General features: G+C 45.4%; 1 protein-coding gene and 2 long non-coding RNA genes across 5 annotated transcripts; all 3 read left to right on the forward strand.

Annotated features, from left to right (window-relative positions):
* The first annotated feature begins 228 nt into the window (after positions 1 to 228).
* LOC142923422 (uncharacterized) lies at positions 229 to 4582 on the forward strand. Its single transcript, XR_012940756.1, has 5 exons — positions 229 to 2111; positions 2229 to 2663; positions 3416 to 3483; positions 3601 to 3932; positions 4072 to 4582. It is a non-coding gene; the product is annotated as an uncharacterized LOC142923422 (long non-coding RNA).
* A 1983-nt stretch (positions 4583 to 6565) lies between these two features.
* LOC142923421 (uncharacterized) lies at positions 6566 to 8831 on the forward strand. Of its 2 annotated transcripts, XR_012940755.1 has the most exons (4): positions 6566 to 7316; positions 8078 to 8146; positions 8264 to 8557; positions 8748 to 8831. It is a non-coding gene; the product is annotated as an uncharacterized LOC142923421 (long non-coding RNA). The 2 variants fall into 2 exon arrangements; XR_012940754.1 differs by having other exon boundaries at positions 8264 to 8825.
* A 19-nt stretch (positions 8832 to 8850) lies between these two features.
* Positions 8851 to 14132, forward strand: LOC142923420 (mucin-5B-like). Of its 2 annotated transcripts, XM_076064514.1 has the most exons (6): positions 8851 to 9894; positions 11275 to 11404; positions 11814 to 11863; positions 11989 to 12018; positions 12838 to 12941; positions 13900 to 14132. In XM_076064514.1, exons 2-6 carry the CDS (start codon positions 11301 to 11303, stop codon positions 14062 to 14064), a joined length of 453 nt encoding a protein of 150 aa, XP_075920629.1. In that variant the 5' UTR covers positions 8851 to 9894; positions 11275 to 11300; the 3' UTR covers positions 14065 to 14132. The 2 variants fall into 2 exon arrangements, with proteins under 2 accessions (XP_075920629.1, XP_075920628.1); XM_076064513.1 differs by lacking the exon at positions 8851 to 9894 and having other exon boundaries at positions 10747 to 11404.
* Positions 14133 to 18494: the final 4362 nt, after the last annotated feature.

Below are 18494 nucleotides of genomic sequence, written 5' to 3' on the forward strand. Positions count from 1 at the left end.
TAAGTATCGTCTGAAGGTTGCTTACAACATTTTACAAGGTTCAACTGAAAATGCATGAGTAATCTGAATTCTGTCAACATCCATCCCTTGCTTTTCTTTCAAAGTGACACCCAAACCCCCGGTAGAGGAAAAGCCAACAAAGCCAGCTCGAGAAGAGAGTGGCGCTCCTGCTGCAGAACCAACTGGATCGAAGGACAAGACACCCCCACCTCCAACCTCCGGCATCAGTGAGCCAGAACCATCACCCCCAACTCCAGGCCCAGGTACCATGGTGGAATTAGTTGCAAGATCAAATGTGGATAACATATTACATACAATCTTATTTTCAGTCAAAGCAACCAAATGTTCTGGTTGTGCCGGGACATTCCCGGTTTCAAAAAGGCTATGCTAGTGTCCTGAAGCATTCTAAATTTGGGCTTTTGTCCTACTTTACAGTGTTCTGGTCCCAAACTTGGCTCATTTACTGGAACAGGTTATGACTCACAGACTCTAGGCTGGGTTGGTAGCAGAATAGGAGGAACTCACGGATTAGTAGGTCAGCCTGTGTCAGAGTAATCGAGCGACCGTATCTTCGCAAAAAGTAGGTGGTGCTAACAGAAGGGGTATGGAAGCTCACCAGCCTTTCGGGTTGACACTCAATGAAAATTCGGCAGCTCTATGTACTGTCCATTCATGATGAAGAGACTCACTATACTTACTGCATGTAAATACATATTTCGCTGTACACTCCTACCAACGGCACATTCGTAGGTATGATGCATTTGATATCTGTCAGAACATTACCTTATAGAAATGTAGTTGATATAAACATAGTAACCGTTTGAAGACTGATAAAGAATGTATTTTTGCAGAAGGCTGTACTCCAGGCTGGTCTGACTGGTACGATGAGCAATATCCGGATGAAGAAAATGGCGGAGATGAGGAATCTTATCAGAAGGTCATAGCCTCAGGGAAAGTGGTCTGTCTGCCTGACTCATCAGTGGAAAAAATAGATTGCAAAGCAGAGAGATTCCCTAATACCCCATGGCAGGAATTGGGCCAGACGATCACATGTGACAAGAGCACAGGCCTGAAATTTTCTAATGATGATCAAAGCATGTTTATATGTTACAACTACAAGGTCAGATTCTGCTGCTCCAAATCAGGTGGCCCCCCTCCACCACCCATTACTCAGGCCCCAACCAAAGGGGCCCTTGAGAAACCACCAACAGCAGCTGCTCCGGAAACAACGAAAAGGAAACCAAAGTCCCCACCAGTGCCTAAAGAGACCATCACTATTGGTGAAGGTAACTATGACAATGGGAACATCAACAACATCAATTATCTTTTAGTTAAATTAATCACGTTAGTAACATTACCGGCCTTCACCTTGTAAACATTTCACCAATCAGAAGTATTGCACCTTTATTGAGATCAAAGACAGCTTTTACTTAACATTGAAACCGATATTTTGGGAAATAAGCATAATGCTTGGGCAGTTTTTTCTAATATTTGACTTATGAATATATTCGAAACACGTGAGATCAAAAACATTTTAAATTAGATTAAACACGTTTTGTGACGGCACATGATAGGTTATAATCCACGTTAAAATAATAGATGTTTGAAAAGTAAACGAATTCAAGTAAAATACATTGCCCATGCAACCTATATAGATAAACATCATGCTACAGGTATACACGTATTTAATACACACACTACACCTGGCTAATTTCCCAATTGCTGATGTTAACAGTGCTCCAGATACTAATTTTCTGAAGTTATTATTCCCCCATTCCATGCGTCTCTATGAGTCAATGTTTAGAACGTTTTTAACAAAATCGAATGTTGTAAAAAGGCAGCCATTTGGTCAAATGATGCAGCATCCATTTCAATTTGTAAACCCAACATTTGGATGGGTCCACTTCAATGCAATCAATCGAAACTCATAACTGCTTACCTGTCCTAACAAACATTATTTTGGGAGATGTAATATTCAGTGATGATGATGATGTGTATTATTTTACGCGATACACACCATAATTCACTTATATTTTTTGCAGAATTGATTGTTCCTGCAACACAGCAACCAATTGAGGCTACAAAACCAAATGAAACACCCACCAAACAAGGTAAGGATTGGAGTGTGGTAAGATAGTCTTGAGGCCTGTTTTAATGCATACATATGGTTTAAATATTTTCCATAATCTGTTTGAATTTCATCACTGATTAATGTTCTATGTTTACAGAAGATTGTGCTTTAGGCTGGTCTGACTGGTACGATGATCAATATCCTGATGAAGAAAATGGCGGAGATGAGGAATCCTACCAAAAGATTATAGACTCGGGGAGAGAGGTCTGTCTGCCTGACTCATCAGTGGAAAAATTTGACTGCAAAGCAGAAAGATTCCCGAATACCCCATGGGAGGAATTAGGCCAGACGATCACTTGTGACCAGAGCACAGGCCTGAAATTTTCTAATGATGATCAAAGCATGTTTATATGTTACAACTACAAGGTCAGATTCTGCTGCTCCAAATCAGGTGGCCCCCCTCCACCACCCATTACTCAGGCCCCAACCAAAGGGGCCCTTGAGAAACCACCAACAGCAGCTGCTCCGGAAACAACGAAAAGGAAACCAAAGTCCCCACCAGTGCCTAAAGAGACCATCACTATCGGTGAAGGTAACTATGACAATGGGAACATCAACAACATCAATTATCTTTTAGTTAAATTAATCACGTTAGTAACATTACCGGCCTTCACCTTGTAAACATTTCACCAATCAGAAGTATTGCACCTTTATTGAGATCAAAGACAGCTTTTACTTAACATTGAAACCGATATTTTGGGAAATAAGCATAATGCTTGGGCAGTTTTTTCTAATATTTAACTTATGAATATATTCGAAACACGTGAGATCAAAAACATTTTAAATTAGATTAAACACGTTTTGTGACGGCACATGATAGGTTATAATCCACGTTAAAATAATAGATGTTTGAAAAGTAAACGAATTCAAGTAAAATACATTGCCCATGCAACATATATAGATAAACATCATGCTACAGGTATACACGTATTTAATACACACACTACACCTGGCTAATTTCCCAATTGCTGATGTTAACACAGTGCTCCAGATATTAATTTGCTGAAGTTATTGTTCCCCTATTCCATGCATCCCTATGAGTCAATGTTTAGAACGTTTTTAACAAAATCAAACGTAAAAAGGCAGCCATTTGGTCAAATGATGCAGCATCCATTTCAGTTTGTAAACCCAACATTTTATTGGGTCCACTTCAATGAAATCAATAGAAACTCATAACTACTTACCTGTCCTAACAAACATTATTTTGGGAGATGTAATATTCAGTGATGATGATGTGTATTATTTTTTGCATTACACACCATAATTCATGTATATTTTTTGCAGAATTGATTGCTCCTGCAACACAGCAACCAATTGAGGCTACAAAACCAAATGAACACCCACCAAACAAGGTAAGGATTGGAGTGTGGAAAGATAGTCTTGAGGCCTGATTTAATGCATACATATGGCTTAAATATTTTCCATAATCTGTTTGAATTTCATCACTGATTAATGTTCTATATTTGCAGAAGATTGTGCTTTAGGCTGGTCTGACTGGTACGATGATCAATATCCTGATGAAGAAAATGGCGGAGATGAGGAATCCTACCAAAAGATTATAGACTCGGGGAGAGAGGTCTGTCTGCCTGACTCATCAGTGGAAAAATTGACTGCAAAGCAGAAAGATTCCCGAATACCCCATGGGAAGAATTGGGCCAGACGATCACTTGTGACCAGAGCACAGCCTTGAAATGCTCTAATAACGATCAGGACTATTTGCCATGTTAAAACTACAAGATCAGATTCTGCTGCTCCAGAGCAGGTGGACCCCCTGCACCAACTCCATCTAAAGCAAGCCCAGGTACCATTCTGGAATTAGTTGCAAAATCACATCGACAATATATTAAATGCCATCATTTTTTGTTCGATCAGGTAAATGTGTATTTAAATGCACCGCCACCTGGCACAGCCAATCAGTGAGGTTTGCACTTTTCCTACAGAACCAACTGCATCGAAGGACAAGACACCCGCACCTCCAACCTCTGGCATCAAGGAGCCAGGACACTCAAACCCAGAAGGGCCAGGTGTGTTCATGTTCTAAGAATATATATACACAGGATGTATATTGCTCAGAATCAAATCACGCAAAATGCGACTACATTTTTAGATCTCAGAGAGGAAGTATGATTGTAACTGAATGGTATGAATTGGTGACCACTTACGCTAACATGATTCATAAACTGAAAGTTTTAGGCTGCAGAGGTCTGAATGCTAAACTCATTTATTGTGCTGTATGGCCATGCTCCCACGTCTTTTAAATGTACATTTTATCAAGATCTATCCCTTTCTCTTCTTTCAAAGTAACACCGAAACCCCCGGTTGAGGAAAAGCCAACAAAGGCAGCATCAGAAGAAAGTGGCCCTCCTCCTGCAAAACCAACTCCATCGAAGGAGAAGTCACCCCCACCTCCAACCTCTAGCAACAAGGAGCCAGAACCATCGCCCGCAGAAGGTCCAGGTGTGTTCATTTTGTAAGAATATATATACAGGATGTATATTGCTTAGGATCAAATCACACAGATTGTGACTGAATTCGGTAGATGCTAGAAACAAAACATGGTGACGCATGAATGATTTTAGATGGGCGACTACCTGCAAGATTATTTATCTGCATAATTGATGTCATAAGGCTGAATATTTACAATGTGGACTACAGAGGGCAGAATGCCAGAACCCTTTATTGTGCTGTACTTCCATGCTTCCCTGTCTATAATTCCCACACTCGCACTAAAGAGAATGATGAAGCACGGTCAAATAACCTCACAAAACCAGACAGCGTGGGGAGGCTTTAATTGAACAGTGGATTGGCAAACCTGTACATTATTTTGGAACACTTTCCAGTAACTCATTTGAAATGCAGATTAAAAGTATCGTCTGAAGGTTGTTTACAACTATTTGCAAGGGGTAATTGGGAATGCATGCACAATCTTCATTCTATCAACATCCATCCCTTGCTTTTCTTTCAAAGTGACACCGAAATCCCCGGTTGAAGAAAAGCCAACAAAGCCAGCTCCTGATAAGAGTGGCCCTCCTCCTCAAGAACCAACTGCATCGAAGGAGAAGCCACCCCCACCTCCAACCTCCAGCAACAAGGAGCCAGAACCATCACCCCCAGAAGGGCCAGGTGTGTTCATTTTGCAAGATTATCTATAAATATAACGGCTGTATACTACTTAGGATCAGATTACACAATGCGACTTAATATGTTAGATCTCATAATCGAATTAGACTTGCACCTGGATGAGGTTGGGATGGGTGACTACTTGTGTAACAGATATCATAGGCTAATGTTTAACAATGTGGCTGCAGAGGGCAGAATGCCACGCACCTTTATTGTTCTGTATATCCATGCTCCCACGTCTAAACAATCTACATTCTGTCAACATCGATCCCTTGCTTTTCTTTCAAAGTGACACCGAAACCCCCGGTAGAGGAAAAGCCAACAAAGCCAGCTTCTGAAAAGAGTGGCGCTCCTCCTCCAGAGCCAACTGGATCGAAGGACAAGACACCCGCACCTCCAACCTCCAGCAGCAAGGAGCCAGAACCATCACCCCCAACTCCAGGCCCAAGTACCATGGTGGAATTAGTTGCAAGATCACATGTGGATAATATATTACATACAATCATATCAGTTTAACACGTAGGCTTTCGCGTCCACTATGATTCATAATAAAGGTACACTACTTAGGATCAGCTACAGGATTAGTGCGGCTTGGAAGCGTATTATTAAATAATACATATTACAATTCCTTATAGGGGAAACACATACTAATTAACGTATTACTAACATAGCATATAATCACACAAACACACGTAACTAATACTAATCTACAACTCATTACTAATCATAACCATTGACTGATTACCAATCGATTATATAATTACAATACCCCCCCCTCTGCCTCAAATCACTGCACCTGAATGAGTTAAAAGATGACGTCACCCTGCTGCTCTATTTAAGACCGGGATCAAGTGAGGGCTTTGCCATTCTGGCGAATTCCCTGATGATGCTGGATGTAATTACCAGCGAAACGTCGTACTCAAACTGTAAATGTTGTGGATTCACTCTTCAACACACCGGTGGGCTAAAGTAGTGAACTATTTGTCTTTTCTCAACGTGACACTTTTTGCTGATTGGCCGTGTCGGGTGGTGGAGGGTTACCACACATTTATAAATAACGCGATCTAACCCAAAAACCTTTATTATGAATACATCATATGTTCAGTCAAAGCAACCAGTTGTTCTGGTTGTGCCGGGACATTCCCGGTTGCAAAAAGACTATGCTAGTGTCCCGAAGCATTTTAATTTGGGCTTTTGTACCACTTTACAGTGTTCTGGTCCCAACCTTGGCTCATTTACTGGAAGAGGGTATTACTCACAGACTCTAGGCTGGGTTGGTAGCAGAATAGGAGGAACTTATGAAGCAGTAGGTCACTCTGTGTCAGAGTTATTGAGTGACCGTATCTTCGTAAAAGAAGGTGGTGCTAACAGAAGGGGTATTGCAGCTCATCAGTCTTTCGGGTTGATACTCAACGAAAATTCGGCAGCTCTATGTACAGTCCTTTCATGATTAAGAGGCTCACTGTATCCATGCTGTACGTAAATACATATTTCGCTGTACACTCCTACCAACGGCGCATTCATAGGTATGATGCATTTTATAGCTGTCAGAACATTATCTTAGAGAAATGGAGTTCATATATACATTGTAACCGTTTGAAGACTGATTGAGAATGTATCTTTGCAGAAGAAGACTGTGCTACAGGCTGGTCTGAGTGGTACGATGATCAATATCCTGATGAAGAAAATGGTGGAGATGATGAATCATATGAGAAGGTCATAACCTCAGGGAAAGTGGTTTGTCTGCCTGGCTCATCAGTGGAAAAAAATGACTGCAAAGCAGAGAGATTCCCTAATACCCCATGGCAGGAATTGGGCCAGACGATCACATGTGACAAGAGCACAGGCCTGAAATGCTCTCATGACGATCAAGGCATGTTTATATGTTACAACTACAAGGTCAGATTCTGCTGCTCCAAATCAGGTGGCCCCCCTCCACCACCCATTACTCAGGCCCCAACCAAAGGGGCCCCTGAGAAACCACCAACAGCAGCTGCTCCGGAAACAACGAAAAGGAAACCAAAGTCCCCACCAGTGCCTAAAGAGATCATCACTATCGGTGAAGGTAACTATGACAATGGGAACATGAACAACATCAATTATCTTCTAGTTAAAATAAATCACGTCAGTAACATGACCGTCCTTCACCTTGTAAACATTCCACCAATCAGAAGTATTGTACCTTTATTGAGATCAAAGACAGCTTTTACTCAACATTGAAAACCGATACTTTGGGAAATAAGCATAATGCTTGGGCAGTTTTTCTAATATTTGACTTATGAATATATTCGAAACACGTGAGATCAAAAACACTTTAAATTAGATTAAACACGTTTTGTGACTTCACATGATAGGTTATAATCCACGTTAAAATAATAGACGTTTGAAAAGTAAACAAATTCAAGTAAAATACATTGCCCGTGTATGCAAGCTACATAGATAAACATCATGCTACAGGTATACACGTATTTAATACACACACTACACCTGGCTAATTTCCCAATTGCTGATGTTAACAGTGCTCCAGATACTAATTTTCTGAAGTTATTATTCCCCCATTCCATGCGTCTCTATGAGTCAATGTTTAGAACGTTTTTAACAAAATCGAATGTTGTAAAAAGGCAGCCATTTGGTCAAATGATGCAGCATCCATTTCAATTTGTAAACCCAACATTTGGATGGGTCCACTTCAATGCAATCAATAGAAACTCATAACTGCTTACCTGTCCTAACAAACATTATTTTGGGAGATGTAATATTCAGTGATGATGATTATGTGTATTATTTTACGCGTTACACACCATAATTCACTTATATTTTTTGCAGAATTGATTGTGCCTGCAACACAGCAACCAATTGAGGCTACAAAACCAAATGAAACACCCACCAAACAAGGTAAGGATTGGAGTGTGGTAAGATAGTCTTGAGGCCTGTTTTAATGCATACATATGGTTTAAATATTTTCCATAATCTGTTTGAATTTCATCACTGATTAATGTTCTATGTTTACAGAAGATTGTGCTTTAGGCTGGTCTGACTGGTACGATGATCAATATCCTGATGAAGAAAATGGCGGAGATGAGGAATCCTACCAAAAGATTATAGACTCGGGGAGAGAGGTCTGTCTGCCTGACTCATCAGTGGAAAAATTTGACTGCAAAGCAGAAAGATTCCCGAATACCCCATGGGAGGAATTAGGCCAGACGATCACTTGTGACCAGACCACAGGCTTGAAATGCTCTAATAACGATCAGGACTATTTGCCATGTTACAACTACAAGGTCAGATTCTGCTGCTCCAGAGCAGGTGAACCCCCTGCACCAACTCCATCTAAAGCAAGCCCAGATACCATTCTGGAATTAGTTGCAAAATCACATGGATAATATATTAAATGCCATCATTCAAAATTGAGGTTTTTTTTAGATCAGGTAAATGTGTCTTTAAATGCACCACCACCTGGCACAGCCAATCAGTGAGGTTTGCACTATTCCCCCAGAACCAACTGCATCGATGGACAAGATACCCGCACCTCCAACCTCTGGCATCAAGGAGCCAGGACCCTCAAACCCAGAAGGGTCAGGTGTGTCCATGCTCTAAGAATATATATACACAGGATGTATAATACTCATAATCAATTCACGCAAAATGCGACTACATTTTTAGATCTCAGAGGCGAAGTATGATTGTAACTGGATGGTATGAATGAGTGACCACGGCAGTTAACATGATTTATAAACTGAAAGTTTTAGGCTGCAGAGGTCTGAATGCTAAACTAATTTTTTGTGCTGTACGTCCATGCTCCCACGTCTTTTAAATGTACATTCTTTCAAGATCTATCCCTTTCTCTTCTTTAAAAGTAACACCGAAACCCCCGGTTGAGGAAAAGCCAACAACGGCAGCATCAGAAGAAAGTGGACCTCCTCCTCCAGAACCAACTCCATCGAAGGAGAAGTCACCCCAACCTCCAACCTCTAGCAACAAGGAGCCAGGACCATCGCCCGCAGAAGGGCCAGGTGTGTTCATTTTGTCAGAGTATATATACAGGATGTATAGTGCTTAGGTTCAAATCACACAGAATGTGACTGAATTCGTTAGATGCTAGAAACTAAACATGGTGACGCATGGATGATTTTAGATGGGTGACTACCTGCATAATCGATGTCATAAGGCTGAATATTTACAATGTGGAATACAGAGGGCAGAATGCCAGAACCCTTTATTGTGCTGTACTTCCATGCTTCCCCATCCATGATTCCCACACTCACACTAAAGAAAATGATGAAGCGCGGTCAAACAATCCCACAAACCCAGACAACTTGGGGAGGCTTTAATTGAACAGTGGATTGGCAAAGCTGTACATTATTTTGGAACACTTCCAAGTAACTCATTTGAGATGCAGATTAAAAGTATCGTCTGAAGGTTGTTTACAACATTTTACAAGGAGTTATTGAGAATGCATGAGCAATCTTAATTCTGTCAACATCCATCCCTTGCTTTTCTTTCATAGTGACACCGAAACCCCTGGTTGAGGAAAAGCCAACAAAGCCAGCTCCTGAAGAGAGTGGCCCTCCTCAAGAACCAACTGGATCGAAGGACAAGACACCCCCACCTCCAACCTCCAGCAACAAGGAGCCAGAACCAAGGTCCTATATTAGGCAGGGTCCTATATTATCATCACATTCATATTATGCTCGTTTACCCACTGCTTTGTAACCTGCCCGACAGACTTAACTCATTGACACTGCTGGGTAGTTGGGTGGGCCAGAGGGGGGGGGGGGGTGGTTGCCGTGGGTCGGATTTGACAAACTCGCTCCATTGTTTAAAATTAGATTTTCTGTATCGACACAAGCACTGCTTCCCCCCAATGTTCCGTTTGGAATTGATAAACGCTACCATACTGCCTCTACTTGACTACTGTGACATCGTGTATAAATCAGCCCCAAGTACTGTACTGAAGACGCTTGACTCAATTTGTCACTCGGCCTTAAGATTTACATTGAACTGCTCATATAGGTCTCACCACTGTGATATCTACATTGGGTCAAACGTAACATCTCTTAATGTTCGACGGCTTGTGCACCAGATCTTAATTATTCACGATGTACTTACAAAAAAATCCGCAGACTAGCTTCTGGATCTCCTCTCTGTTTCAAAGAACAAATTTGGCCTCAGGTCTTCGCTCATATACCAGCTTCAAATTCCCTATTGCCGTACAAAAACTGGAGGAAGGGCCTTTGCTATTGATGCCCCTTGGGTCTGGAATGCTATTGCCAATAAACTGCAACTTGAATCGCTACCAATGAGATCTTCTCTCAAAACTGCTCTAGAGGAGTTGTACACCCCTAGCTGCCACTGCTATTCATTGGCGTAAAATGAAATAAAATGTTTTCGCTCCCAATGACGCAGCAAAGTATTTTCTGTATTTTGATTTAGCGTGCTGATCTTAAAGGTGCATTGAAAAATTTGATACTCCGTCTGATGCTTCTGTTGTTGTGGAGTAACTCATGCAGCCAGCTATGGCTCTAGGATTTGGTGTTACATGTTATTTATGTAGTTTATTGTAAAAATCCGGTCATAGTCCCTATGATCACTGTTACGTTGCAATTATGGCTTTATTTTTCGTGATTTCGAAAAGTTTTTGGGTTTGGACATGTTTGTTTTTGTTGTAGTACGGAGTTAGACTGATGGCCTTAATCTAAGTTGTCTTGTGGTTGTTGTTGTTGTTGTTTGACTTGCATCCCACTGGGATTTTTTGCACACAGCGTTGGTGTACGGTGCTTTTCTCAGGAATATTTTTGCTGTTTTTTTCATGGATTTTCTGTTTGCACAGTCACACATAGTCACTTTAAGATGTTTTTCTTGTTCGTGTTTTTGTTTTTTTGTTTGTTGTGGTTGCACCCGATTCAAGAGCCGAATGGCTCACAGGGCTATACCAAAATAAAGAAACTGAAACTGAGCCTCTACATTGGCACCGCTCTCTGGCCCTCCTCCTCTGACCTTCTCCCTCTCTCTGTAACCCACAGGCTGCGTGTGTGCAGAGGGGACTTTCATGGACCACGAGGGAGAGTGTGTTCCGGGCATCGAGTGCCCATGCTACACAGGTCACGACATTGTCCCGCCTGGGAAATTCTACTGGGTCGGCGATCTAGCCTGGTATGAATGGTCGCCTTCATGGGCCTTTTCCACTGCCGCATCTGAGCCGAGCCAGAGCAGAGTGACCCTTCGCGGTATAGGTGGGATTTTTTTCCCCCCACTGGCCGTTAGCAAGTGCCGAGCTATAGCTGAAACATCTGCCAAGCAGGGCCAGGGGCCTGGGCAAATGATGCCTTTGTGGCGGCGTGACATTCAGTAAATAACACGTGCAAATGACGCGACATCGCCGCGCCATTTGCACGTGCCTTGGCTTGCTCTAAGGATTGTCCTTACCAACAATTGAAATAATCGATTTCTGGCTTTTTTTTCTAGCCGGGCCATGTCACTTTCCCAGGGAGGGGAGGGGGGGGGGGTGAATTAGTACACATGAGAGCTTTAACCACGCCATGTTGATGTGTCTCCTTGGCAGTGCTTGCGAGTACGGAGTTCTCAGGTGCGAAAACCCCATCACCATGCTCGGTGAGTCCTGCAGCGCCAATCCCCCCCCCCACCACCAACACCACAAACGATACCATTGACCACACTGCCACCACGCGAGGTTCTCACCGATGTCTGGCGCTCTCTGTATCCCCGCGTGACCGCAGGCGGAAGAATGCGACGTGAAAGCCCCCTCCGTAAGTTTGCCTGCCCTCACAGACCGCATCAACCACCACCACGACGGCTCACAACTCACTCGCTCACTTGTTAACTTTCTCACTCACTCACTCAACCAACTCGTTCGCTCGCTTACTAATTCAAAGACAAAAAAGACCCCCCACATAGCCTTAATGTGCTGTTGTTGGGTAAGTACTGTCAGCAAGGCCAGCACAGCTGAGTCGACCTAGGAGAGGCCCAGGACCGATTCAGATATTCACCAGCGTTATTGGTCGTGAGCGGGAATCAAACTCGGGTCGCCGGGTCCATAGCGCAGCACGCTAACCGCCACACTGCCGCTCTCCCCACACTCACCACCCAACTCAGCCACCCACCCACTCACCACACTGCAGGTCACGTCCAATTCTCTGTCCGCTTCTTTCCTAGCACCGCTCAACAGTAGAATTACCTCCCTCCCTGGCAACCTCGGCCCATCTCAACGAACAGAATTAAATCACGAACACCTTTGGCAATCGCACCGTTTCTCATGGTGCCAGGAGGGTCTGTCCCATGGCCTCCTGCCGGCGGGTAGCGTTCAACACACCTCACATGATGGCCTTAACGTGCACATAGCCTGGCACAAGCGCCATGGTGATGTCACCGCCACTTAGTGGCAAATAGCGGCTGTTGTCGTTGTGATGCTAATCGAGTAATTTGCGGTCAATTTTTTTGTGTTCGAAATTGGCAAATTTGTGTTTTTGACGTGCCCAGCGTGCGCATTGGCCTGCTACTCTTTTCGCGAATGGCGGCACGGGATATTTTGTATTTGACGTCCTCCATGGTGAAATGTCATTGGGCAGAGGTCGAAAATGCCCTCCAACTCCTGGTCGATGGCAGCGCCCTGAGAGGCAGGAGCCACACGAAGGCCTGCGAGAGGACCTGCCAGACCATCAACTTGCCCTGCGTGAGTACACTCGACCCCCCCTTAGACACAGCCCACGGGGTTGGCTTTCACCCACCACTCAGAGGGTTCTGTTCTATGCTCTCTTGTATGATCGCAGCAGCAGCAGTAGCAGCATCAGCAATATGATTCAGCAGTTAAATAGCCAATGTCTGAGGGCTGCTGGCCACGACAAGAGGGCTTAAGAGGATAAAGTTAGCGTCGCTTTGCTACTCTTCTTTAGAAATAGCGCAGACCAAAGTGGCTTACTACCTGTTCCATGCCACTCGGGTAGCTTTGTCTTTTGCCCATGTCATGCATTGAGCATGGGGACATAAAGTATTAAACCGTGGGATATGAATTCAGACTTTAGCAAATGTCCTTTACTGGCTTTTAAGCTATTTGGTCTGTGCTTAGCAACAGTGATAATCGTATGCTTCAGGGCACAAGCTTTTTGACCTGTGTGATGGTGGTGGTTGAACACAGTATGGACGGGACGAAACGGTTAGTGTCCAGTAGAGATAGAGTCTTCAACACGGGCGAGTGAAGCTCACGGGAACGAGTAACCACGGTAGTAGTACCGATAGAAGAGCGACCAGCAGGCGACTGACTGCCGGTGAGCAATCAGGAGCTGACTGGAGTGAATCGGTGAGTGCTGGAGCATCGATCGCCCCCCGTGACAACTTGATTCACTCCGAATTCTCTCTGCTGCAGCAGTGAGGCAGTCACTGGGCACTCCACTACAGCCACGACATCAGCAGGGGAAAACCTTAGCCGAAAAGTGTCCTTCGTGCGACAGTGATAATTGCTCGGCGTTAAAGACGGACTTTGACATGGAGAGGAAAAAGCGACCTTCTTCGATGCCCTCTTGGCCAGACTAGTAGCACAGGCATTGCGCGATGGATGGCTCGGAGCGAAAGGCGAATCCCCGGCTTCTTACTCTTCCTCTGTTGTTTGCCCCACTTCTCGGCCTCCGTCTTAGCCGCCGTGCGAATCGGACTGCCCATGCGGGGATGGATTCATCCCAGACGACAACGGCAACTGTATCCCGCGGAGGATTGCCCGTGCCGGCACCACGGCATTGTCTATGGCAAGGGGGATACAATCAAGGTGGACTGCAACGTGTGGTGAGCAAGTGGGGGCTTAGCGCGGCGCGGCTGTCCCGAGCCTGGTGGCTGCGCGTTAAGATGGCTACCGCTTTGTGTGGGGGGGGGGGGGGAAAGACAACAGCATTTCTTCACCTGCATAGGTTTAGGACGCAGAAACTTGAATTACGGCGCGTCTTCCGACAAGACTCCGAGCACGTTTGGACATGGTCCAGTTTCCAGTGTCATTTTGGCGCAGCGAGCTTTTGTATAATTATTAAGTGCGTTGGCTCGCCAAGAGTTGGCAGTGGAGCACGTGGATTAATAGCCATCTGTTTCGATCTGCATGGGGTAGTGGTGTTGTTGTTGTTGCCCTCTCGGGCACATGGGTTGTCTTTGTGTATATGTGTATAAGCACTTAATAATTAGCTGAAAAACATTAACACATCGAGGTCCGTAGGGCTTGGGCAGCTGTTGGCACCGGGATCATTTTCCTACTTCCTTTCCCACTCGTCTACTATTAATCGCGTGTCCGAGTTGTTCTGTCTTTTCAACGGGGAGAGCGAAACCTGTGCGTGTAGAATAATACTAATTATTCCGCTTATTATTGTTAGATGGAGGTGAGCGAGAGATTATAAGCCAGTCTCCAGACCTTAATCCCATAGAAAATCTGTGGAGGGAGCTGAAGGTTCGAGTTGCCAAACGTCAGCCTCGAAACCTTAATGACTTGGAGAAGATCTGCAAGGAGGAGTGGGACATAATCCCTCCGGAGATGTGTGCAAACCTGGTGGCCAACTACAAGAAACGTCTGACCTCTGTGATTGCCAACAAGGGTTTTGCCACCAAGTACTAAGTCATGTTTTGCAGAGGGGTCAAATACTTATTTCCCTCATTAAAATGCAAATCAATTTATAACATTTTTGACATGCGTTTTTCTGGATTTTGGTGTTGTTATTCTGTCTCTCACTGTTAAAATAAACCTAACTTTTAAATTATAGACTTATCATTTCTTTGTCAGTGGGCAAACGTACAACATCAGCAGGGGATCATATACTATTTTCCCTCACTGTATTTTTTAAATAAAAAAACCCACACTTTTATCCTACTCAAATGATTATTCAGACTTCCCCAAAGAGTCTTAATCAGCATATAGATCCCAGACGGATTATGGAGGCCGAGTTGTCACCTCCCAACCAGAGATTTGCAATCTTTCGATTGCGAGCCACTCGCTCAACTGCCGAGCCAACTGCCCGGACAAAGAGAGGTGTTAGGGACAAAGAGAATTGTGGAGCACTGCAAATGGTTGCTTATAACCATGCCGACGGAACGGCCTCTTAGAGGGGAGTTCTAGAAAGTCCTACACCGGCGAGATGTCCCGGAAGAGATCGGAGCTGCGTACTTTACTCCTCCACATGCGCATGAACTGCCGATCTTAGATTCATACCTGTCAACACCTTATTAGTGCCCTACCTTATTACAGACCAATTCAGACCTTATTGGTCATCCCGTGCCCCTTATAAATCTCTCAACGTTCATCCTACAAAGTCCCATCACACTACTATAATATACTGCTACACTATTATACTACTACATTACTACTACACTACTATACTACTTTAGTATGCTGCTATACTACTACTACACTATTATGCTAAACTACTATACTACTACACTACGATAGTAAACGCTGAAAACATACGGCAACACCTAAAAAAAGTTATGTCATACAAGAATGCCCAAAATGAGGTTATTTTAAATTATGATGTTTGGTGATTTTCCGACATTTATGAAAATCTGCACCCTCCCTCCCCACCGGAAGCCACCGGATAATTATAATCATTAGATTAGGATCAAACGAGTTCAAGTTGATACAGTTTCTCTCGCGAATCCGAGGGGGTCACCCCCTTTGGGCTGCCCGGGAGTCGTAAACTCTCGGCTTCGTTTCGCTCACGGCTCGGTGCCACCCCGCTCCCGACCCCCCCCACACCCCACCCCAGAGCACCCTGTGCGGCCTCTGCGGCAACTACAATGGGCGCGACAGCGACGACTTGACAGCGGCCGACGGCTCCACGGCCGCGTCCGTGCTGGCGTTCGGCAACAGTTGGAGAATAAAGGAGAGCTGCGCCGCCATGACAGAGGCGGCGGAGCCTTGCCAGCAGAATCCGCACCGCCAAGCGTGGGCGCTGCGCCAGTGTTACGTCCTCGCCAGTGACGTCTTCAGCTCATGCCACGACCCACTACCCGTGGGTCGTCGATGGTCCATGATGAGAAGGCATGAGGAGCAAGTGGAGGGGTCAATGATATAAATAGACACCCAAATATATGACCACAGAGCTTAGGCAATTGTTGACACTGGTTCTGGCTGCCTTCCTGCTTGTCTGTGGTTTCCCCGTGGCCATGGTAGTGTGCACCATACAACTATATGGTTTTTTTTGGGCTAGATCGTGTGAATATAAATGTGTCGTTAAATCCGCCACCACCCGACACAGCCACAATTATATTTCGATTTAAAGCTTTCGTGACTGCAGGGATTCATCTTCTGGGTTCTTTCGGTAAAGTCACGTAGAATGGAGATAAAATAATAATTAAAAAATTATAACAGAATAAATTCTCACGACGTTTTGGCCACAACACAAGTAGCCTTCCTCAGGTGAAGAAACAGGACTGTCCGGAAGACAGCGCTGTCTTCCGGAGAGTCCCGTTTCTTCACCTGACGTGGTGACGTCACCGCCACTTAGTGGTGAACGGCGGTTGTTGTTGTTTTGTGGACGTCCTCGACACCCGACGTGGCTGCGCCTCTCCCTTGTCTTTCTGTCGGCGACTGATCGCGGATTTCCAATATCACCTCGCTCCCCTTGTCCTGACCCAGGTGGACCATGCGCCGTTCCTGGAGGCGTGCATTCACGACTCGTGCGCATGCGATGGCAGCGACTGCGAGTGCTTCTGCACTGCGGTGGCTGCGTACGCCCAGGTCTGCAACGAGGCCGGCGTGTGCATCAAGTGGAGGACTCCCGACCGCTGCCGTGAGTGGAATGCATGTGACAGGGGGAGGGGGGGGGGGCGGTAGGTGGTCACGGTCGCTCCACTCACCGGCCTGCTCGTTTGTCCTCTTTGCTCCTCAAACCCGGCCGCTCGGCCTCGGGCAATGAACGGTTTGCTCAGCCGCTCAGCGCATCTCCCACGGCGCCATTGTCCCGACACGACGGTTCGTGTGAGAGGGAGCGACTTCCCAGCAAATGCGGACTGACCGACCGGGGGCTTTGGGTTGCCGAAGCGAGGATGATAATGATGATGATGGCCACGATGACAGCGACCATTTAAAAAAATCACCGCATGTGTTTTCACAGGAGATTAGAACCCCTCTTAACGAGCACCCCTGTTCACGACTAATCACTTAACCACGGGCCTCCATAGAGCCAAATGTGTAGCATATAGTAGTGTTGTGTATAGTGTAGTATATAGTAGTGTTGTGTATAGTGTAGTATATAGTAGTTTAGTGGATAGCAGTGTAGTATATAGTAGTGTAGTGTATAGTAGTGTAGTGTACACTGCTATATAGTCTAGTGTCTTTAAAAAATCCTCACACCGACACGGAGTAATAAGTCACCTGCTTACACTTTATTTCTGCTGTCTCGCGCCAGTTGTAGGCACTCCTATATCTCTTTTCTTTACGGTCACATACACTTGACTTCTCCCCGCTCTTGTCTATTCTGCACCCCACCTATCTTGCACTCAGCAGCTCTGCTATCAGCGGTTCCACACTCAGCGACTCTGCACTCAGCGTCTCCGCACTCAGCGTCTCCTCACTCAGCGACTCTGCACACAGCGACTCCGCACTCAGCGTCTCCGCACTCAGCAACTCTGCACTCAGCGACTTTGCACTCAGCGACTCTACACACAGAGACTCTGCACTCAGCGACTCTGCACACAGCGACTCCACACTCAGCGTCTTCACACTCAACGACTCTGCACACAGCGACTCCACACACAGCGACTCCACACACAGCGACTCTGCACACAGCGACTCCACACACAGCGACTCTGCACACAGGGACTCCGCACTCAGAGACTCTGCACACAGCGACTCCACACACAGCGACTCTGCACACAGCGACTCCACACACAGCGACTCCGCACACAGCGACTCCGCACACAGCGACTCCACACACAGCGACTCCGCACACAGCGACTCTGCACACAGCGACTCTGCACACAGCGACTCCACACTCAGACACTCAGCACACAGCGACTCCACACTCAGCGACTCCGCACTCAGCGACTCTGCACTCAGAGACTTCGCATTCAGAGACTCCGCACTCAGAGACTCCGCACTCAGAGACTCTGCACACAGCGACTCCACACACAGCGACTCCGCACACAGCGACTCTGCACACAGCGACTCCACACTCAGACACTCAGCACACAGCGACTCCACACTCAGCGACTCCGCACTCAGCGACTCTGCACTCAGAGACTTCGCATTCAGAGACTC

This window comes from Petromyzon marinus, unplaced genomic scaffold (genome assembly GCF_048934315.1).
Source record: "Petromyzon marinus isolate PM22_M1 ecotype Great Lakes invasive population unplaced genomic scaffold, UKy_Petmar_22M1.pri1.0 PM_Scaffold_5, whole genome shotgun sequence".
Taxonomy (NCBI): Eukaryota; Metazoa; Chordata; class Hyperoartia; order Petromyzontiformes; family Petromyzontidae; genus Petromyzon; species Petromyzon marinus.

What these genes read in the sequence shown, in the direction of transcription:
- LOC142923420 (XM_076064514.1), top strand. Translation starts at nt 11,301, where the DNA reads ATGGACCACGAGGGAGAGTGTGTTCCGGGCATCGAGTGCCCATGCTAC. An exon ending in TGGGTCGGCGATCTAGCCTG is followed by an intron (nt 11,405 to 11,813) that starts GTATGAATGGTC and finishes TCTCCTTGGCAG; the next exon opens with TGCTTGCGAGTACGGAGTTC. An exon ending in GCGACGTGAAAGCCCCCTCC is followed by an intron (nt 12,019 to 12,837) that starts GTAAGTTTGCCT and finishes GTCATTGGGCAG; the next exon opens with AGGTCGAAAATGCCCTCCAA.